Raw genomic sequence first — 24,447 nt, 5'->3', positions numbered from 1 at the left:
AGCAATTTTTTGTCAACACTACTCTCATTCACATTTTATTCCTATGAAATAGACTAGGAACTTTTATATTAGCTAGTAGGCCTATAGAAGAGTTGTGTCAATAAACATAAATAGGCCTATTAATTGTTTTCATTAACCCTTACGGATTCGCGCTGTATCTCCAAACATTAGTACTCGCGTTTGGTGTTTTGGACTTAATACTTTTATTTTATTATACGTTATTGGTCTACATAATGTTAAAATAACCAACTTGCAAATCATTTTTAAAAATTCAATATAACATTACGAGTATAGGATTGTTGTTCAGTCAACTGTCCAAAGACAGGTCTAAACCTCAAAAATTATACCAAGAAGGTACCACTTATGAGGCAACTAGGCCAGAAGATAATGGGGTAGGGTGGTCAGTTCCTTTACCCTTCCATTCCATACATCGCCGAAAAAATTAGCAAAACTCTACACCTAGCAGATACTGCTTCATCAAGTCGTCTTTGTTGTCCATCCATACTTTAGAGAATACACTTACATATAAACAGGATAATTTTATTAATTATACACGAATATTACTAATTGTGGGACATTCCTTCCAGACTCCAGACATGGCATCATCTCTTGTTTTCCTTCTCTTGAAGGACGCATTATATAAGAATCAAGGAAAAGTTACAAAAGACGAAACGAAGTAGAGTCTTTTCTGTTTTTGAGATTTTGTTACGCATTTAACACATGTGTATTGCATACCATTTTTGCACGATCTTATATTTAGAACTGCAAATACTGAATGAATTTTATGATACTTTCTGCATTGAGAACGCATTGAGTAGCCATTATACGTTCAAGAGAGTATTAGTTTGCTAAAAAGTTTAATAGAAGTCGGTGTGGTTTTCTTTTTGTATCTAATGATGAAAAAACATGAAAAATATGTTATTGAGGGGGTTTAGACGTATTACATTACACTGTAATAGAAACATGAACAATTAAATTAAAATAATTGTTTCCAAATGTGAATTTATTGATTTCACGGCACTAAAATGATTTATATCATGTTAGGAGTTCGTTGAACGTACTATAATCAATTCCTAGAAAATTGCTAAATGACCGAGAATCTTCCAATGTCATCTCTCTGATGAGGAATAAAAAAATATATTACCAAAAAAGGATATTTTATTTTCATTTCATTATTTTCAATTATTTATATGCTACGGGATGGTAATTCATGTTAGGAGTTATTCTCTGAAGATTCGTTTCATAGGTAATTTATCTTTTTCAGATATCTTTAACTTCTTGTTTCTGATGCACTTATGTTTTTTCTACTTGGACTTTACCGACTCACCCACACTTTTTTTTTCTCTGTGGTCTCTCCTCATATGAAACAAAGAGTCGAAGTTAAGATAGGAGAAGAAATGTCAGAACGAAGCGATATAATAATAATAACAATAATAATAATAATAATAATAATAATAATAATAATAATAATAATAATAATAACAACAATTTATTTTAGTTGGCAGAGTTAAGGCCGTAAGGCCTCTTCCACTCAACCAGCAAAAAGTATAGATATTGAAGCAGTAATTAGGAGAGGGAGAGACCGATTTATTAGCGAAGTGATATCTCCATATTTCTATTACATGTATTCGCGGGGATGTTCTGGCGACTTCGTAAGAATTAGCTTCCCCACACAGGTGTTTCGACACTTGTCAGCATCGGACAGATTTAGGGCCACCTTGAGCGGGGTTTCGTATAGAGACTCGATGAAGCATAAAATTCTAAAGCCGGAGTTAGACTGGACCCGTGGGAAAGATACTGCCAAGCTCGGGTTTTCCAAAGAACGGGTATTCTTGTGAGATATACAAACTAATTTGATGTTATGGGAAATCCAAAGTCTAAATTTAGAGATGACATATTTCGCGCCCAATAAGAAGAGATCTTGGTCCAGCTTATGAGGTCACTTTGGACCAATAGGGAATAGATTTTAGGCCAGTTAGTGACGTAGTTTTTAACCAATAGAATAGTTAGTTTTAGCGTAGGATAGGTTTTTATAAATAAGGGTGACGGGGAGCGGAGATAACGACTACTATTCCGCTTCGGAGATCATCAAAACAACTTTACATCGTGTCGGCGGCCCTACATACAGGGCACAAGCACAAGATCTCATCGTGTCGGCGGCCCAACTTAATAGTCTTTCTTCAGGCGAAGACTCGATAGATTGAACTTTGTCATCGGCGAGACTACTCGCCAACGTTTAGGAGTTTCGACCGTAGTGTACGGGACAGAGTATTGAATTTATAGTATTGGATAGAGCTTATTCAGAGCTGCAACTGAGTCGATACAGAATTGCGACCAACGATTGAATTATCAGTCAGCCGGAAATACATACTCTAGGGTCTACCAAGTGAATACGACAATAAACTTATAGTTTTGGAATTTATACTGCCTTTTATATAAGTAGCCGGCTTGCGATTATTCCCGACATCAACCTACACCACAACCGTACCTCGGCTACCCTGAGTGAATCTCACGCAACATCGAGACGCACCCACCCTCCAATGGCGCCCAACGTGTAGTCACAATAACCACTCACCCTCAAATGGCGTCCAACGTGGGAACTCAATAACGACAACCACCCTCAATATGTATGAACTTACAAGCAACAAGACTTCAACAATTTGAGTACGTCAAGGATGCCCTGTTCACCATCTGCTTGGAGGATTTAGTTAAGAACTGTTTTCAGAATATCGGAACAATGATAGTAGAAGAAAGAGGAATAAAATGCATAAGATTTGCTGATGATATGCCATTCTTAGCAGAAGAGGAGATGATGCTAAGGGATATGCTCATGGGTGGACAACTCGTGCTCTCAAAGTGTCAACACAAACTCAATGCAGATAGAACGGACTCTGTACTAGCTGTACTGTCTGTGTGCGGTTCTTTCAAGACACAAGTTCGATCGCGTCTGCAGTAAGTGGCGGCTCGTTTTAAGTGAAAAACAATATAATTCTTAGATCATTTCCCTTTAGTTACGAGTAAAAAGAGCATTTTTTTATTGAGAAGAGCGGTAAAGCTTGTATTCTATTACACTTTCTTACGCATGACATTTTATGTTACAAATAAACAGTGAAGGTTTTAGTAAAGAAATACTGTCTGCATCTGCTTTAGAACAGCTAAAGGTAAAAATGAGATATCAACAAGGTGAGACTGAAATCAAATATCGTTAGCACGTTGTGCGTGCGAGTTACAGAATGCACGACATATAATCGACTAGCTAAGAGCATTTATGGATAAATTTGAAATGTGGTAGTATTATGGAGAACACAGACAACTTCACTTTCTTTGACTATATACTATCTTGAAGAGTGATAAGAAAATCTTATTATCAAATATAAGACCCTACTTCAAGACCTACAGCAGAATTCACTGCTAAGTTTGGAAAAACAGTGACAATTGACAAGGAATCGAAATTTTTCTGAAATCTTTTTGGCTTACGCCGATAGAAAATCCTGAAAATTTATAGCTTGAATTAATAAATCTACAGAACAGCACGCCACTCAGATTCCAGCAAAATCAGGAATCGAACTGTTCGTAATGTTGCCTAAGTAGAATTTCCAAATATACTCTTTGCTTCCATATATACTGTATGTGCTTGAGGCAGAGTTTAATACAAGAAAGAAGTGTAAATGCTCTGAAAGTAAAGAAAGAGCTCAGAAATAAGCTTATTTCATCTGCCGTGACATGTAAAAAATACTTCCTTGAATTTGTTATTGTTTGCGAATACAGACTATTACCTTTCTGAGAACAGAGGAATACTCTTTAATGTATAAAGACTTGTAAATTCTCGTGTTCTACGTTTCAAATAAGACATATAATAAGAAATATTAACAAATAGTGTAATAATAAATAAGTGTTGCAGCTATATTTGTTGTATCTTAAAAAGGTTGTATTCAGTTTGTGTTTCCTGTACTAAACTAGCTTACAAAGCTAGAAAATAATATAATTTTGTTATGTGTTCAGGTATAGTCTGTCTAAAATTACTGTAATTGTTGTACCATGCGTCATTCTGAAATTCAAATCATGGAATAGATATCACTACCACCTGCATGAGCCGCCAGAGCGCACCGTGGCTTTTGCAGCGAAACTACAAACAACTTGTAACTGCTGCGGCTGGCTCCGTCTGCCTTTCCCTCTTTCAAGGTTTTTTAGCACTTTGGGAGCACGAGTTGCCCATCCATAGATATGCTACTAAAGCTTAATGACAGCTGTGAGCAGTATGAGATGAAGATAAAGCCAACAAGACGAATAGCATGGTCATGGGAACAAAAAATAAAGAAGGTAAACTTGAGAATTCTAAATGGGGCAGTAGAGCAAGTGGACAGCTTCAAATGCTTGGGGTGTACAGTAACATGACCTGCTGCAAGGAAGTCAAAGAGGCGAAGAAAGCTTTTAGTAGAAAAAGGAGCACCATCTACGGGCTTCTGGAAAAATAACTAAGCAAGAGATTGGTGAAGTGTTTTGTGTGGAGTGTTTCATTGTGAGGGGCAGAAACATGAACATCACGACGAAGTGAAGAAAAGCGACTAGAATCACTTGAAATGTAGGTATGGAGAAAAATGGATCATGTGAAATGGACAGACAGAATAAGAAATGATGCTGTGTTGGAAAGAGTAAGTAAAGAAAGAATAATGCTGAAACTGATCAGGAAGAGAAAAAGGAATGGGTTGGGTCACTGGCTGAGAAGAAACTGCCTAATGAAGGATGCACTGAATGGAATGGTGAACGGTAGAAGAGTTCTGAGTAGAAGAAGATATAAAAAAAATAGATGACATGAAGATGGATGGATCATATGCGGAGACTAAGAGAGAGGCAGAAAATAGGAAAGATTGGGGAATACTGGGTTTGAAGTGAAAGATGTGCCCTTGAGCTGAGCACTTTGAATGAATGAGTCTTGTTTTTATAATAAAATTGCTCTTTTCTGGAATTTTGTTTATAATATTGGTTGCAGGGGAATTTAACAGGAAATCTCTCCTCTCCTCTCCTCTCCTCTCCTCTATACCGTCGTCTGTGTGTACAGCTGATAGGTTTATATGAAGCATTAGGGGTTCTGTTCTACAGTTGCCTTCCCATTATTGCGATTTTATTTCGATTGAACTGTTATGGAATTTAATGAAGCGGAAAATAGCAGCTACCAATGTCAGCAGTTTATTATTATTATCCACTCATAAAAAATTGACCACAGGCCGCCTCGCGTTATGGGTTAAAGCCTGTGCAGAGGGAAGAGTATTGGTGTCGTTAAGCTCCATATTATGTAAAAGAACTGAAAACAAAGAGTTATTTTATGCTGTACCCATTTTGAGAGTAGCGACGATAAAATTTGACGGGAGAGAACTTTAAAGCAGACGACAAATTTCAGTGTACGACTGACAAGGCAGACGATTCAATCGACATACGGTGAAGCATGTAGCCTACAGTACAGCGTCTTTTCTAGAATTGCAAATATCGAGGAAATAGTGTACCCTAAATATTCATATTGAGCATAATGTTGCTTTCAGAAATCTTGCTCAATTGTAGTTACTTTAAGTCGCAAATCTACCACAACTTAAGTTAATTTTATATTTGTTCGAGAAAATTAAACAATTACAATTTATACATCTTGCTTACACAACTTTTAACACTATATAACTTCGGAATATGTATGTTAAGGCTTTCTTGTGTTAAATTATCTATAACTAGCCGTACCCGTGCGCTCTGCTGCACCCGTTAGAAATAAATATAAAGTAATTACATAATTAAAATAGGACATTTGATCCAGGGAACATTCGTGTTTGATAGAAGGATAAATCGTTTAATATGTTACTTAATTTAAATTGCATCCAAATAATTAAAATGCGATCATTTTGGTCCAGAGACACTCATTTGGTGCAATGACAATTCCTTTAACATGTTTCTTAATTTGTATTACATGCAACCATAGTTTAATGAAGATTGACATCATTTAGATTTAATGTGCATATTTTATTTTACTTGTTATAGGTTTCCATTGAATTATGCTAATAACTTAATTTTAACCCTTGTTTTCTACGTATTCAGTAAATGGCGCTTGGCTCACTATGGTTCTGAACCCTTCAAATAACTTAAATTATATTATATGATATTACATATTATATTACATTATATTATATTATATTATATTATATTATATTATATTATATTATATTATATTATATTATATTATATTATATTATATTATATTATATAAGAAGTTACTGTAATAACATTATAGCATTATGTCCATCTAGAGAAACTACACTTTCCAATGGTGAAATAATAATTAATTATACAAATCGGTTAATTTAGCTTCCGATATTACTTCATACAAACACAGAAACATTCTCTGTAGGCTATGTTTCATAGCTTTCGATTGTTGCTGTCCAAGGCCCCTTATAGACGAAGTCATTTGTTTTTTAATTCATTACACGGCCTTAGATGGCAGTTATTTTAATTTAAAACTCATTTATCTCATTAAATATCAGTCCTATGAAAATTTTTCAAGGAATAAAACTTATCTAAAATTATTTTTAATGAAACGTTTGTTACGTAACATTTTTTTACAAAAATCAATGATAAGCGAGATATTTCGATTTATTTAATTCAGTCTCCCTTATTACCCCCCTTTTAAGTAATGTATTTTGAATGCCATATAGCCTAAAATCTAAGCTACAACGAACTTAATTTATACTCCAACTTTCATCGAAATCCGTTCAGCCATTATCGCGTGAAAAGGTAACAAACATACAGACAGACATTTGTATCGTAGCACTCAGATAATCAAACTGAATTTTTAATTTTTGTAATCAAGTACTTTGACTTGTTTTAACTAGGTTTTCTTCAAAATTAGGGAAGCAGGCGGCATAATAAGCAATGAAAAAATATATCTCCGCACATACCCCTGGCGGAGGCTTCTTTTCTTAAAATGGCTCGGGTACTCACAGCCACCATCTCACCAATTACGGGTTAATACCCATTTGGGCTTTTCTGAAGTTCTACCAACTCAAAGCGAAGGTCAGGTAATCCAGTGGCGAATCCTCGGACTTGTGTCTCCAGATAACATCTCGCGGTCGGTAATTTTGTTCCCTTCAGTTATGCAGAACACTTCATATACTGATGTTAAGTAAAATGGCGACACACAAAATCCTCTTTTGACCATACGTGATTTAGGCCCAATTGTATAAAACTCCCTGACTAAAGATCAACTTTGATCGAAGATCGGAAAGTGAACCGAGTTCAGACACTTCTTCTGTTGCATAAAACTTTTCCGTGATCAAATTACCTTGGTTCAAATGGAATCTAAGTTCACGTGAAAAGGATTTGGCAACATCGCATAAACAGGTGAAATATGTTATGCGCGGACCATGTTGTACAGGTTTGTTCAGTGTTGCCAAACTAGCGACTTTAACTCTTTTACAACGACAATTTCTTTTAACTTTTATATTGCTTAAATAGGGATTTAGCGACCTTTTTAGCACCCCATAGTGACAAAATTTAATATTTCTTTGTTAATAATGAGAAATCTAGCTACTTTCCAACTACTCTTTGGAGACTTCCCGTACACTCTGTTGGAGACACTGGTTTGTTTTGTGTATTGTAAATAATGGCGGACAATAAGAAGAAGATTGACTGTTCTCCAAGTTGTTATCATGTTATGGTATTTGATACTGCTAAACATAATAAAGCTTTATAAAACGACAATTTTCGTTTAGTAATACAGTTAATTGAAAATTTATGAATATACCCATCATATCCATTAATAATGAATGGTTGTTATAAATATAATAAAATTATAGGTTACGTTATTTCATGCTGCTGAACACGATAGAGCCTTATAAATATAAGAATGTTTGTGTATTAAGGTAAGAAATTGAAAAAAAAAAAATATATATATATATATATATATATATATATATATATATATACTAGTGGCTTGTGCAGCAAATACTGCTGCAAACTAAGTTCGTTAGACGTTCAAATAAAAATTTTTCAGATTTATTTTCAATGAAGAATACTTGTCTTTTTGATAGTTATTTGCTTCCATAATAATGAAACATACTCCCTCAGAATGGATTTTTTTAGGCCAAATACTTTTTCTTGAACCTATCCAACTTCAGTTTTTGAGTTTCAACGCGAAAACGCAAGTATCAATGTCAGGACGATAGCAGTAGCTATTTCAGGTCATTGTGGATTGTAGACAAAAGTTAAAAGAATGTCAGGTTTGCTAAGCTTTCGAACAATAGCATTTTCGTATAGCTGCTGCATGTATTACTTGACATGTAGAACGTAAATTCATTTTATCCTACTAAGAGATCCTGCTGAAATGATCTGGAGACTACAAAATTTTGTAGGCCTCTTATTTTATCAGTAAGTAATACCTTTTTATCTTTTCTTAGGAACTGTAATTTTTGCGCTCTCTCGAGCCAATACTGAAGACAATGACACATATCAATATCTACAATACACCGCCATTAAGTATATGAAAAAGACCCAACCCCACTGGGTTAATAAGTATAAAAATATTTGATTTTTAATAACAATATTATTATCTTACTTAAGTTTTGTAGTTATATATATAGCAGCCACTCAGTAAATTATAGAAATGAAGATCTAAATTAAGATATTCTCTACATTTACTTACATAACCACAAAACGTTTCACTTTCATGTCATCAATATAGCATCAATATTATGTACAATTAATGAAAAAATAGAGGCATCATGATATTAACTATAATAATATTTAATTTCTAATGGTAATAATGTCATCAAACCACCTCAAGTTTTGTAGATTTGAATATCCAATACACAGCTGTACTCAGAAAATTATACACTGCAGAATCAGTTTTTAATAACAAATTTAATTGAGCTCTACATATGTCGGCAATCCTGCAGGTCATGGCCTTCGTGTAATAGCCTATTGTTTATTGTAGTGTGTGTTTTGTTCTGAAATTCAATCAAATCGGCCTTGATTGAATAAAATTAGTTCTCAAAACTGACAACAGATGGATTTTGGTAAATAGGAAAATTATGTAGGAAAATTAACATTTCACTGAAAACTACTACTTTTCCAAAAAACTTTGGATGCCAGGCATGAAAAAGAGGGGTCACTCATTAAAATCCGTTCAGCCGTTTTCCCGTAATTTCCATTACCAGTTCAAATTATATATATATATATATATATATATATATATATATATATATATATATGTTTGTGTCTGTACCTACCATATCTATTAATAATAATAATAATAATAATAATAATAATAATAATAATAATAATAGATATTTTATTTGCACAATCTGTCACTCGAATATTTTAAACAGAAAAGAAATAACTGAACTTGGATCATCCAACTTAATCGGATAAATTTCTTCAGTCAAAGTTGACTTTAGTTTGAGACAAATTAATCTCAGATTAGACTTTATACAACACAAAATTCCACGTGTAGCTAGAACGAGGATCAGTTTAACCTCTGATCTAAGATTAAATGATTTATACAATCGGCCCTTAGTCGACTTTCCGAAGATGGGTTGAAACCTCATAAATGACACCAATAAGACATCTCTCATGAGACAACTAACCCAGGAGATAATGTGGTAGGGTAGCCAGTATATATAAATTTCATCATAATCATCTTCTTCTTCTTCTTCAAGGTTTAGGCCTGGTGGCCTGGTCCTTCCTCTTGAAAAGTGTCCTCCCATCTATCGTGGGGTCTTCCGACATTCCTCCTTCCTTCCGGTCTGTAGTTCAGTATTTTATTGGGAATCTGTCTTAATTCATCCTTAATATATGTTCTTTCCTGTTTTTCTTCTGTCTTGCTAATCTGTCGTTTAAGTTGAAAATTCCCAGTTCCGTCCTTATGCCTGTGCTTCTTCTCTTTTCCAACAGAGTGTAACCTGCCACTGATCTCAGAAATCTCATCTCTGCAGCCTCTATCCTTATTCTTTCTGATCTAGTCAATGCCCAGTTTTCACTGCCATACATAATAACAGGGACTGCCATTACTTTATAGAAATTTAGTTGGGTCTCTTTTAGTGTTTTCCGGGATAAAGTTCTTTTTATTGTACCGCACATTCTCTGGAATTTATTTATTTTGTTGTTAACATCGTTATTTTTGCAATAGGATACGTTGCAACCCAGATAATTGAAACTACTCACCTGCTCAATTATTTTATCCTCTATCACTATTTTGGTCCTTAGATGCCTAGTCCAGAAAGCCCATTGCTTTAGTTTTTGTTAAGGATATTTTAAGATTATAATCTTTAATAACTCTTAATAACTTATTTGTTGCTATTTTCAAACCGTCCTCTGAATTACTGAAAATCACTTGATCATCGGCAAACAAAAGATGTTCTCTTTGCCGACTATAAAATGTTCTGTTAAGGGAACGCAGAGGTGAAATTGCTAAATCTTACAGTTTTCATTTTTTTTCTCAAAGTCCAAGGACATTAGAATAAAATTATGTGACACATTTCCTTATTAAGATGAAATAAATGGCAGGATTTTTTTTCAACGTGATTTTGTTTAATTTTCGACGTGTGGAACCATTTATATATTAATTTAATTAATTTATATATAAATGGTTCCACACGTCCAATATTAAAGAAAATCACGTAGAAAAAAACTCCTGCCCTTTATTGCATCTTAATAAGAAACGTGTCACATAATTTTATTCTGGTGTCCTTGGCCTTTGAGAAAAAAAATGAAAACTGTAAGATTTAGTAATTTCACCTGTGCGTTCCCTTAAAATACTGCTGGTGACAATGGGCATCCCTGTTTCACTCCCTGGTTTATTGCTACCATTTTTTCGTAATTTCTTGTCCATTTTCTATACTTATATATGTTTTCCTATACAGAATCTGAATCACCTTAAGTATATGTTTTGGGTATCCTTTATTTTCCATTATATTCCATATACATTCACTGTATCTTCTATTTAGAATCATGCATACTTCTACTCCGAATTATCTGTTATCGCGCTTTCAATTTCCTACAACTCTTCGAAACCGGCATCAAGCACTTCTTTCTATCCCTCATCATAGAACGTCTTAATGCTCATCTTCCTACACTGTATAAAAACCCCGTCTCTGGAATTCGTTACCTAATGGCGTCAGGGACTGCCGCACTTTATCACAATTCAAAATTAAATTGGAAAATTTTGTCTTGTTTAATGCTTTTTTAGGTATTGCTAGAAGTGTTGATTTGTGTTTTTTACTCTAGATTAAAGTCGCAAGTTTCTTGTTTATGTTGGTTAATTAGGATACAATTAATTATACTTAATCACTCATTTAAAGTTTGTGTGACTGCAACCTGTGTATATTTTCGTGTCACTACTTTGTTTATAGTGTTTTTTTTCGTTTTTATTTCTGTTATTGTATTTGTATTTCTGGTGGTGTGGAAGAGAAGGCCTGATGGCCTTAACTACACCAGAATAAATAAATCTATACTAATAATAAATCTGTAGCCGAAATTTTTCTGGTAATTTTCGATTTTTCAAAAATAATTGGTCCTAACATATAATTAACCACCCTGAAACTGAAAATCGCTTTTTTGACATTTTTGTTTGTATGTCTGTCTGTATGTTTGTTACTTTTTCACGCGGTAATGGCTGAACGGATTTCGATGAAAATTGGAATATAAATTAAGTTAGTTGTAACTTAGATTTTAGGCTATATGGCATTCAAAATACTTTATTTAAAAGGGGGGTTATAAGGAGGCCTGAATTAAATAAATCGAAATATCTCGCTTATTATTGATTTTTGTGAAAAATGTTACATAACAAAGTTTCTTTAAAGATAATTTTCGATAAGTTTTATTCCTTGAAAAAGTTTGATAGAACTGATATTTAATGAGATAAATGAGTTTTAAAATGAAAATAACTGCCATCTAAGGCCGTGCAATGAATTAAAAAACAAATGACTTCGTCTATAAGGGGCCTTGAACAGCAACAATCGAAAGCTATGGAACATAGCCTACAGAGAATTTTTCTGTGTTTGTATGAAGTAATATAGGAAGCTAAATTAACCGGTTTGTATAATTAATTATTATTTCACCATTGGAAAGTGTAGTTTCTCTAGATGGACATAATGCTATAATGTTATTACAGTAACTTCTGATATAATATAATATAATATAATATAATATAATATAATATAATATAATATAATATAATATAATATAATATAATATAATATAATATAATATAATATAATATAATATACTATAATATAATATAATATAATATAATATAATATAATATAATATAATATTATGATATAATATGTAATATTATATAATATAATTTAAGTTATATGAAGGGTTCAGAACCATAGTGGGCCAAGCGCCATTTACTGAATACGTAGAAAACAAGGGTTAAAATTAAGTTATTACCACAATTCAATGGAAACCTATAACAAGTAAAATAAAATATACACATTACATCTAAATGATGTCAATCTTCATTAAACTATGGTTGCACGTAATAAAAATTAAGAAACATGTTAAAGGAATTGTCATTGCACCAAATGAGTGTCTCTGGACCAAAATGATCGCATTTTAATTATTTGGATGCAATTTAAATTAAATAACATATTAAACGATTTATTCTTCTATCAAACACGAATGTTCTCTGAATCAAATGTCTTATTTTAATTATGTAATTACTTTATATTTATTTCTAACGGGTGCAGCGGAGCGCACGGGTACGGCTAGTAAATAAATAAATAAATAAATAAATAAATAAATAAATAAATAAATAAATAAATAAATAAATAAATAAGTAGTTTATTTCTTATAACACTATCAAATGCTTTCTCATTATCTATGCATAGGATTGTTGGTAGGTTGAATTCCCTTCTTTTTTGTATCAGTTGTTGCATTATAAATACGCAGTCTGATCAAGAACGTCCCTTCCAGAATCCGCATTGTTCTTCTTACAGCAGATCTTCATTAATTGCGCTTATAAATTTCCTTATACAATGTACACCCCTGGTTTCGTCATTTGATCTAGGCCTGTGATATTTCCGTGAAAGTAAGTGCTCTATAAGTGTGATACACACATCTGTATTTATCTGCCGAAATGCAAACCTCTCAGATCTCGTGTTGACGTCCTGTGTTGCAGGTACACATATTCGGGACACCCTGTGATTGTGACAGACGCGATGCGCAACTGGACTGCGCAGCATGTGTTCGACTTCCGATTTCTCAAGACTCTTTATCAACAACTTCCACAAGCACAACAATCTCAAGGCTGCCAACTTATAGCGACAAACTCTGGATTTGCAAATCTGGGAGAGGTCTTCAATGGGAGTCATAAACCAAACCCTGAACCTTGGCACATTGGATGGTACGTAACACAAACAAACTTTAACACTCGCAGTGCCTTTAAGGGAATCGATACAAAATGCCGCGAATTTATTTCTGGTACAGTAAACGAATTCTTTTTAATATTTTAGTAAAAGTTTATATTAATGTTACGACACTTGGGACAGTATTACAATATATCGAGCGATAGTATTCCTTATTTAGATAACGAATTAAAGATAGTCAGTCAGTCATAGATTATAGACCTAAAGATGACCATGTAAACGGCATTGATGTGTTTACAAGGAAGGGAGGTACAGCTAGAATTGTTTTGATATCTTGACCTCATTACTGGGAGGTAACATTGACAGCACCATATTCAGACCACCTTTCACTCTAGAGCAGGCTCCGCCAGGTCGACTCAAGATCGCGAGAGGGCATACAGTCCTGCTTACGGCTTCTACTGCGGGCAGTCTATCAGTGGTGGAACCTATCGAGGTCGCTTGGGGGCACCGGTGCACTGCATTTTGCACCAGGAATATTGATGTGCTAAAAACATGAACCTTAGCAATGTAATGGATGTTGTTGTGCGAACAATTAATTTCATAAGGTCTAAAGGACTTAATCACATGGAGTTCAGGGCACTACTTGATTATATTAACAGTGTGTGTGAGGATTTACTCTTCCACACCGAGGTAAGGTGGTTAAGTCGAGGAAAAGTTCTGGAACGTTTTCTCCCACTTAGGAATGAAATTGCCTTATTTATGGATGTACATGGGAAACCTGTTAGAAGCCTTGAAAGATATATAAGAATAATGCAACAATTGTGCGAAGACTTCGAACGTAGATTTCAGGATATGAGAGAACTTGAACAACAATTTCAGATATTTACAACACCTTTTTCAGTGAGTGTCCTGGATATTCCTGCTGAACCACAATTAGAAATACTTGATTTACAAAGCGATATTGAGCTAAAGGATAAGTATCAAAACAGAAAAAGTACTAACCATTTCTATACTTGTTTTCCACGAGAAAGGTTTCCTAAACTACAAAATCTTGCAGCAAGAACGTTGCGCATGTTCGGGACAACCTACGTATGCGAAACACTGTTTTGTTTAATGAAGTTTACAAAGTCACGTCACAGAAACAACTAAGTGATGAACACTGAAATCATGTTTGCGATTGGCTGGTACTAAAACAAAAGCTCCGCTAAGTGAAAAGCTGCTTACTAACAAAAAACTGCAAAAATCGCCGAGGATCTCTGATATATAAGAAAAAGTACTATTATTACAGAATTGTATTTGAATAGTAACGTTTGTACTGCTGTTTTATTTTGTCAACTGAATTGTATAGCAATGAGAAGAAGACAAACAGTGAACAGTTTTATTTCGTAGTATGTTAATCTCTATAAAAGTGTATATTTTGTTTTGTTTCATTATTGTGCAAACATGCAAAAATTTATTTCGTATATAGTTAACTGTACCAAATTATGTAGAGTAGTGTTTTGTGTATAGTGCAATTAACAGTGAAAGTGTACTTCAATTAAAAGCTGAAATTAATGTATATTCTTACCACAAATTTGCTTCACATACAGTACAAGTTCTTAGCTCCGCCACTGTGGAAGCAGCTACCCTTGCCCGCAGCCGTACGTCAGGGCTTGAGGGTTTGTACGTACGCCCGAGAGTGTAGTCACTTGACGCTCCCTGCTCTAGAGCATACATGGGCATCGTGCCTCACTTGAGAATTAGTACCTCGCTGTCCTTCACAGAGCTTATCGCTCTGAGTGACATCATCTTCACAGTCCCCGTTCCTTCCTCACGTAGATCCAAGGCGTGGGCAGGTTCTATATCAGTTTCATAAGCAATATCAGTGGTGGCATAATGGCATTATCAAAGCAGTGTGTACGCGTTAGAAAACGATTATTTCATGAGAAATGGGAGGAAGAGTTTTTTTGCTGTTTAGAAGGGGAGAACATACGATGTATGTTATGCCCGAAAATCCTATTAGGCATTAATAAATTTAATATACAACGCCATTACTCCTTAAGTCATGAAGAACATGCTGAATTAGAAGGTAAGACAAATTAAATGTTATTTTTCGTACTATTCCGAAGAAAATTCATGATCTTAACATTTGCATAGTATACTAAATATGACATTATACCTTAAACACGCTGCATTAAAAGGTAGCCTACGAGGAATTAAATGTTGTTTGTACGTATTATTTCCAAAAGAAATTTATAAAAAAAAAGTCATATGTGCATAGAAAACGTAATATGATTTTCTGAAATTATTTTAGGTCGAGAACGTGCAAACTATTAAGTAATCTTGATAAACGCCAGAATATTCAAGAAAATAAACTTAGACAACGTGATGGAATATTATTGACTAGTTACGCAATTTCTCGCCTGTGATTTAAATCAATTCAGCGACGGAGAAACAGTAAAGAGGTTTATGATTAAAGCTGCCGAATTAATTTGCCAAATTGAATAAAAGTTTTGGAGTCTCTCACGTTAACCAAGCGCTTTCCTAATAATTCGCCACTGACCGCCTTAGCGATTACGATAAGGTGACGCAGGTCACAGCAGTTTATATTTCCCATCCTACTCTACAGTCTCCTCTCCTAGTAAACAAACTATTTCAAATCGAGTGCCTCACGTAACCGAAAATTGTGCCCATGTATGCTCTAGAGAGATTGATTCGGTACTGGAGATTAAGGATTCCACCTCTTCCTAACATTGAACCACATCTCTTCTAGTCCATAACTTGCATCTATACCAGCAAAGCGAAAGTTCTTCCCGTCAGCCTGCACTTGTGCAGTTTTTTGACAAAATATTGAAATTCCTGTTTATAGGAATTCTAATATTTTTTGCTATAAGTTTATATTCTTTTCTTAACTACGTCAATTTACCACGAAATGTTACTCTGGGCACCCGAAAAATGAGTACAACGATAATCTAAATCAGGCATTTCCAACTGTTGGCTCTGTGACGTCACACATCTCTGCTCTCGAGGGGAAACATAGCTATAAGAGCGAAGTAGGTGTAGTGGCAGTGGAAGGGATGGAAATGTTTAAATAGCTGAGAAACAAAATTACCCTCGCTCACGTGCTGTACTATCTGTTCTCCGAGAGAGTAAACGCGCTCTGACATCACAGGTTGGCCAGTTGTAAGTGACCGCTGTACCGTGTGATTAAATATTTTCGGCTTTTCCTGCCAGTCAATTTGAATGAATAACGTCATTACTAGTCAGTGAGTCTTGCCTTGAAGGGGTAGCGGTGTGTGAGAGAGAAACAACGTCTTCGAGAATACTTTGCGACCAAGCGGGTAGTTCAAGAACTAACACGACCAATAACGCCAGTCACTTGATCCATTGCCAGAGAGATGGAAATCACAACAGAGCACCGTATTTTCATGGTTGAAGCACAGTCTAATATATACAGTCACAAAACTCAATACTTACCAAATATGCAAACATACATAGTTGCTCACAACCAGGATCGCTACTATCGCCTCATCACACACTCTTTCCCTAGCAGACCATAAAAGGTACTGTACTTTCGATATCATGTTCTTTTGAAAAAATTAACAGCTTCCTTCCACTATTGAAATATGAAATACATAAGGTTTATATATTATTTTCATAAAATATATATTATATTCTATGAACTCACCTTCCTGGATCTTTCGGAAGAATGATAACTCTAACCTATTTTTCTTACAATTTATAGTGCTACAAACGTCTCCTTGTCGCATATTATTATTGAAATTATTGTATTTTAGCCATTTACAGTTATTACAACCGATATCGAACATTTCACAGTTTACACAACTTTTCACAACAATGCGAAATACGGTACAGTCAATGCCTTTTCGATCCGAACCGTAATGTACCATATGTTCGAGTTTTCTATTTCAGTGTATGGAACTCAGTGAAATATTATAACTTTATTTAGTGTAATGTGTCTATAAGTTCCGTTTACTTCTTGTTGCATAATATGTTGCAGAAATAATTACAAAACTGTGTTATTTTAATGTGAAGAGAATTTTACATGTTAACATAATCTGTTCGCGTCAACATTTTAAGTTTAGAATGGAAGCTATTTTGAGGTTTAATAAAAAAGAATTTATATTGTGATTTGAATTTAGCACATCTACCTTCCTTAATTTTAGACAAAAGAATTACCATACCATTCCTATGAAATTAGTGTACGTACAATTGTATTACTTAGTCTCTTAAGTAGTAGATAAATACAATAATTCAGTACTCAATTGTAGTATTAAAATACAAACTGAATGTGCGGGGTATCATACATTACAGTACATTATGCTTAATTATAGTATATAATTGTGAATTTATGAATATAAGTTAAATATAGTAAATATAATCTATAATTTCCATATGAATGGCAAGGTATTGTAGATCACTAAATTTAGGCAGAAAGGGGCAACTGGTACAGTAAACATAACCTATAATTTCAACATATCTAAATATCCGTGCGGTGCAATTGAAAATTATTGAATCGTGCATAAATGAATGTACAAGAATTTCGCAATATTTAATCGAAATAAAGGCAGGTATTACACATACGAACAACGTAATTTTCACACCATAAATAATATTACATCTTAACTCTCAAGTGAATTGTCTGAAGTGTCTCATAATCATTGTTTTAAATTTTATTAATGCAATTACACTACATTTTAGAGAAACATATGTTACTGTTTATGCATTCCAACTAATTCATATGGTTGAAACGCCGCCCTTCGTGATCGGGTTAAGCGAGTCACATGGTCTGCCTTACGGCCTGTATTAGATCACGATGGCAGTGACACAGTCTATTGTTCCTAGTACTTACAGCGCTCCAAGCGGCTAGGAACTATCGCGAGAAATGCAAAAAATCATCCCAAGCTTCGTGACTGTATATAGTAGACTGTAGTTGAAGCTTATTTCCGATGTGGAAGGATAATCAAGGGAAAATATCTTTACGATATGGGTCGCTGTGTAAATAAATTTCGCCTCTCTAACCCAGAATTTCAGCAGGTACCCAGAGAAAACATTACAAGGACTGTTAAGAGGTTAGTTGGATGTGTTGTAATCAGCTTGTGATTGTCATACTAAATTCTTTCTTCATAATGAATTTCTTTATTCCCCTTTTCAGTGCTCTATTAATGATCAAATTTCTCTCTTTCTTATGGATTTAGTATTTCTTTTACTCATTTACTAATCGGACAGGTAGATATGACGTACGATATTTACGGTATTTATCTAGGTATTCTCATTGTTTAAATACGGTACCGTATTTTGTTTGTCATAGATCAGTGATCTCAAAGCAAGCGCATTTTTCTGACCTTGACGTCGTAGGCGGGCATCAAGCGCTGAGTATGGAAAGAGGAATATTTGTGTATATACATCTTGATTACACAACTTTTAACATTGAATCGCTTCGGAATATGTATGAAGAGAAATTCTTGTGTTAAATTCTAAAGTACCTTGTTTACATGTTTCGAACTATTTATGGGTCATCCTCAGAACTGGTCGTTGTTGGTCTTGGCACCTCTTTTTCTGTTTCCTGTGAGGGTGCGTTCGTGTGGTATAGTGTAGAGTCGGTTTGAAGAATTCATAATACTACCTCCACCACTGACGGTGAAAAATACGTACTGCGATGTTTTTGCATTGCATTGGGACGGGAGGCCTTCGAACGTTGTGGAAAGGGGAAGGAAGGGGAAAGTGTGCGTGACTCTGTGGAGTCACAGTATCGCATCCCCTTTATTAATAATACATTAATGTGTTCTGCACATGCTTAACATAATATAGCCAGGAATATCTCTAAAATTCTCTCTCATAAAAAAACGTGAATTTTAACAGGGGAATTAAATAAAAAACTGTTAGATCACAGCACTAACGATTTCAGCAGCTGTGCATTGGTTACAATGACTACATTGATTGTATAATTAACAAAGTGGCACGAGATAATTTCTCAGTTGCCATTATAATTCACTCTAGCTGCATTCTTCTCTGTTTGTTTGTTTATTTGAGGTTTTCCACACAGTGGTAATGGAAACATTGGGCACCATAACCTATGTGGATTTTATATATTCTTGGAAACGAAATAAGGTACACTTACACTGTTAAAGAAACTGCATATCGTATTTTATTACTTTAATTTCAGTGTAGACGTTTCCTTTGGAAATTCCTTGAATCCTCTGTCAGTTTTTTTTTTTTGGAAGTATTCGTTATTTTTTAATTTTTTTTTTACATTCTTGCCTTGCTTCTTTTCTCCATTTTCCAATCTTTATTTTCATGCTCCATTTATTTTTCTTCTTCTCTCTTATCTTCGATTCTTCGTTTTCTTTCCACTTCCTTCTTTCCAGTAAACTGCCTTCTCTCTCTTTCTATAATCCTTGTTTATCTTTCCATCCCGCTTGACTTCTTTTTTCTATAATATGTATTTCTATCTGAATATAGTGCGATTCTTCAAAATGTTTGTTATACTCTGCTACAGGCGAAACTGCGACGAGCGGGCCGCTGCCATACTGCGGCAACACTACGGGCGTCCCTATTTCCTGCCTCCCAGCAGCAGCGACCGGCAGAAACTGGATTGGATCTACCTGGGCAGCTCTGGCTACCGAGAGACCATGCACGTTAGTATCAGACTCAATCACAAGCTGAAGTGGCAACTGTCCCGAGTGAAACAGAAATATAGGTCGGATCAGCTTACTTCGGGTTCGGTTAGTTGCGTCCCCACAAGTAAGAATCAGGTTAGTTGCGTCCACCCGCTGATTCAATTACCGGTCAGTTGCGTCCCTTAGCGTTTGTAAAGCAGTTCATTTAGGAGACACTACGAAGATGTTGACTACATGGATTTCCATGTATGTAGTCACTAGAAATAGTGTTGTTTAGTTTCCAGGAGTTTCTTTCAATTTGGCAAACACTTATATGACAGTGATTTTACAGAATCGAGATATGGAGTTGTTCATTTATTTTGCCATTTGTCATCTATGAAATGTTTCTTTTTTCACTACATTTTTTTTGTGTATGTATGTATTTATTCACACTACATTTTTTTGTGTATGTATGTATTTATTCACACTGCAGTGGGTATATACCCGGTGGCAGTGGTAACTAATTACACTCAATAATGACAATAATAAACTTATTAATTAAAAATACAATTAATAATAATACTAATAATTAATACTAACAATAATTAATAATAATAACAACAACAGGGAATATGCTAAATTAAATTAAATGATCACTTAAAATAACATTTGAAATAAATCTAATTTGTATCTTAAAACTAAGATGGAACTAAAATCCACGAGTATATGTTCATATCTGCACAAGTACCTTTCAAATTACACTCATTTCGCTGTCAACTCACTCACTGCACTGGAACTACGACACATTTCACAGATTCTACCCTGATTTCACTAACACTTCAAAAACATTTCACTGTTCAAATACTATGCACTGCCACCATAAACTATAAAGCTTCCCTGACAGGAACACGTTTCACTTACACAGCACACTTCACTGACACAACACACTTCACTGACACAACATACTTCTTCACTGATACAACACTTCAATAACAACATATCATTTACACCCTTTAAATACTGTGTATAATTACCGTCTATTAGTAAGGTCCTTAAGTTTATTTTTAAATACATTTTTGGTTGTTGGTAAAGCCTTTAGTAAGTCTGCAGGTAAAGCATTCCAGTCCCTGATAGTACGATTCCTTCCTTCTGTGCTTCTTATTTTGATGCATACATCACACTATGTTTCTTTCAGAACGTCAACAAAATTTTAGATGGCTAGATGTGATGTATAGAAAGATCCGTTTCATTTAGTGAAAAGATTCGGAGTTATTTGTTGTGCCGTAAGTTTCAAGTGATTGTTTTATTTCTGCATTTAAACATTTTTCCTTCCTCTATTTCGTGGTTATAGGATATTGCTGCAAACTATCAATTATCGTATTTTTTTAATCAAGCTTCATATAACACTTGCACATTCTTTTGCAGCAGGCCCATCGGAATTTGTAGCCGTCCATTATAAAAGGGGCCTGCCTTTCCCACTCTTAATTACACCCATAGTACCAGTGGCGTGTGGTGATAAATAATCCTGGTGGTGCACAAATATTTATTATGATTATGATTATCATGTTATTATTACACCCTATTATTATTATCATTATTATTATTATTATTATTATTATTATTATTATTGATACTAACTACGACATAACTATTAATATATGTTATATAGGTATAGATTTACATAATTTTGTTAGTCAAGAAATTGCAGTTAATCAGTTTTCTATGTAGGTCCAGTAATAGCAAAGTAAAGTGTTCAATTTCTATTGCAGCACACCGTAAATAATATTGTTTTCGCTATATTGCGTTTTATAACACAGTTCACACGTTCACAAGCATTCGATACGTGTGTCGTCTCATCAGCCTTAACTGCTGAAAGTCAGCAGCTTTCTTTATTTCTTTGAAATCTCATCATAGCATACATCCAAAATGGCTTGAAGGACTTCGTGCTGTATAGTGTTTGATGTGATCTTAAACACTGTTCCTCTTTCCAAATGTTCCTTAAGAGTGCGTCTAATTCAGAACTAAAATTGACGAGGCCAAGAAAAATACTAGCGTTTAAAGATGAGTTTCCGTCTTCGTGACCTCTTAAAGCCAACTCAGAAGCTCCACAAAACCCACGCACTTATCTGTTCTTGGTAACTTTATCATTGTGAAGTTCGACAGTCTCATTGAATCCAATTGTGTCTGTATGTTTGACCCAAAATTGCTAATTTAACATTATTGTTGAGTGTGCAGCTGAAGAATCGTGTTTTTATTTCTTTCATTCATGTGCTTGAAATCAGTCATACCTACAGAACGATAATCAAAATTATTTAGTTACTACGCACAGTCCTAAATTCAAACAGAAAAATAAATGAAATTAGTAACACGTAGCCTACTTTTTTTTGTCAATGAATGTTCGCCGCCGAACAATAGGCAAGGAAAACAAAATACAGCGTCTTTTATATTACAACCACATATTGTATTTTTCGTAAGTCCGAATGTTGTATTTTCTTGTTACTTCTCTATAATTTCAATTCCTGTGTACGTCTACCCAGCTTCTTTATTTTGATCTTTTCGTGTAAAGTTCTTACAGAAAATTACACATTTAAAAGATTTTGCACACTGTTCATTGCAATATTTATGATAGAACGGCCCAACAGCTACTGCAGACAGCTTGAGAACACATCTGAAAGTGCTCCTAACCACTCCTACGCACACTGTACTGGCTCCCTACCATGCTCCAAAGCCTGCCAGTGAAACAGTACTACTGCGCATGCTCCAATGGAACAGTGTGCCGCAAGTGTCGAACGGGAAACGTAAGTCCCAGGCGTCAACAAGAACAGTACACGTGCAGTGTTATTTTTACATAGTATTATAATATAGAATTATGTCGCTCACATAGTCTACTGCAGCTCATTGATATAAATTTAAAAACATGTGTTATTTGAAGAGGTGGTGCAATGCTCCTGTGCTCCTTAAGAGAAATCGCCACTGCATAGTACACTGTTACTGTAGCAGTATGTTAACAAAGCAAGCCCTGCAAGAAACAAACAGACACGAGGTCAATGACCTTGCTGAGCAGGTAGAAGAGTCTCAATTAACCGTCCTCTAGTGGGTGAGTGACTCAATCAGGACGCTTACTTAATACCCCAAGGATGAAACCTGACCATTTTCCCCCCATTACTACATATGCTAATGGATTATGGTGATTTCTCGGTTTGAAGGTTGAATTTTCTTTTGCCAACTTCGTTTCGAATTTCGGTAATCAGAAATACTACAACTGATATTGTTATGTTGGCAGCAGTGGCAGCAGTTGTCGGTAATGTAAATTCTGAAAATTCAAATTGTACTAGATTCCTGAACCAATTACTGGAAGCTAGTAACATTTGAATATCAGTAGGCCTATTAATATTAATACATAATGGTCATTTTATCTGTTAATTGCGTTGTTGTTACAATTGAAGATTAAAGTCAGATAAGTATAAATAAATATAAAATACGGTGGTTCATCGATAGAAATGCCATCACATAATAATCAATAATTACTCTCGTGTTTAGATTTTTATTACAATAATGTCAAAGAGAGGAAATAGCATGGCAGTGACTCTTAAGAAAGCGTGTGCCATTCAGAGTACGCGTCAGGAATCTATAGTTCATACTGTATGTGTAATGAACTGAAGAAAGAAGATAATGAAGGAGTTAAGCGCAGGGAGATAGCAATTTATAACTAGAGTAGCAAAATTATTAGGAGTAATTAAGTTTTCTTAAGCATACATTTCAAAGTGACATTCGGTTTTCGGAGTTTGTACTAATGATTTCATGTGATTGAACAAAATACCTTTTTAGGTTAGGTCTCGTGAATCGTAAACTGTTGAGTAAATCCAATGAATTTCATGTTGTCAGACAAAATACAGTTTAATATTAGATCATATTAATCTACTAATTACCAACATAATGTGCGAGAAGTCCAGGAGGAAATAATATAGGCCTACTCTTTCACAAATTATTGAACCATTTATAAATCACCAATCAACATAAAGATGAGCTGTGGTAAATAAGTAACCAAGACATCGTTATTGTTAACATTATTTTATATTATTATTATTATTATTATTATTATTATTACTCTTATTATTATTATTATTATTATTATTATTATTATTATTATTATTATTATTATTATTATTATTATTATTATTATTATAGTACATGACATTGTGGTTTTATACTCTTTGGTGATATATAGTATTAGTTGGCAGCACTGAAGAAACGGGGAATTAGCCTTTTAGGAACTACTCTTACGTGATCCTCACTATACAGCAGCCGCGGCGAAAATGCGACTCACGAGCACATTGTGGCTCGCAGTGCTTTTCTCTCGCTTCCTACCTACAACCCCCACCCTCTTACTCACTGGAGTCAAACTCCGTTCTATTTGTATTTGTCTCGGACCTACGAGTGGCGTATCGTCGCAATGTCTCTCTCGAAACCATGTACCTCTATAAAAAACGAAAGTTTCAAGTAGG

The 24,447-nt window shown here is 34.5% G+C and overlaps 1 protein-coding gene across 1 annotated transcript in view; it reads left to right on the top strand.

Annotated features, from left to right (window-relative positions):
- The window catches only part of LOC138704268 (uncharacterized), a 114,385-nt gene that overhangs the window by 67,279 nt on the left and 22,659 nt on the right, over positions 1 to 24,447 (top strand). The window contains exons 4-5 of the mRNA XM_069832139.1: positions 13,157 to 13,381; positions 19,843 to 19,981. Of these exons, the coding sequence (XP_069688240.1) occupies positions 13,157 to 13,381; positions 19,843 to 19,981 (364 nt within the window). The remainder of the gene's footprint in view (positions 1 to 13,156; positions 13,382 to 19,842; positions 19,982 to 24,447) is intronic.

This window comes from Periplaneta americana, chromosome 8 (assembly GCF_040183065.1).
Source record: "Periplaneta americana isolate PAMFEO1 chromosome 8, P.americana_PAMFEO1_priV1, whole genome shotgun sequence".
Taxonomy (NCBI): domain Eukaryota; kingdom Metazoa; phylum Arthropoda; class Insecta; order Blattodea; family Blattidae; genus Periplaneta; species Periplaneta americana.
This window is presented reverse-complemented; position numbering and strand designations above follow the sequence as displayed.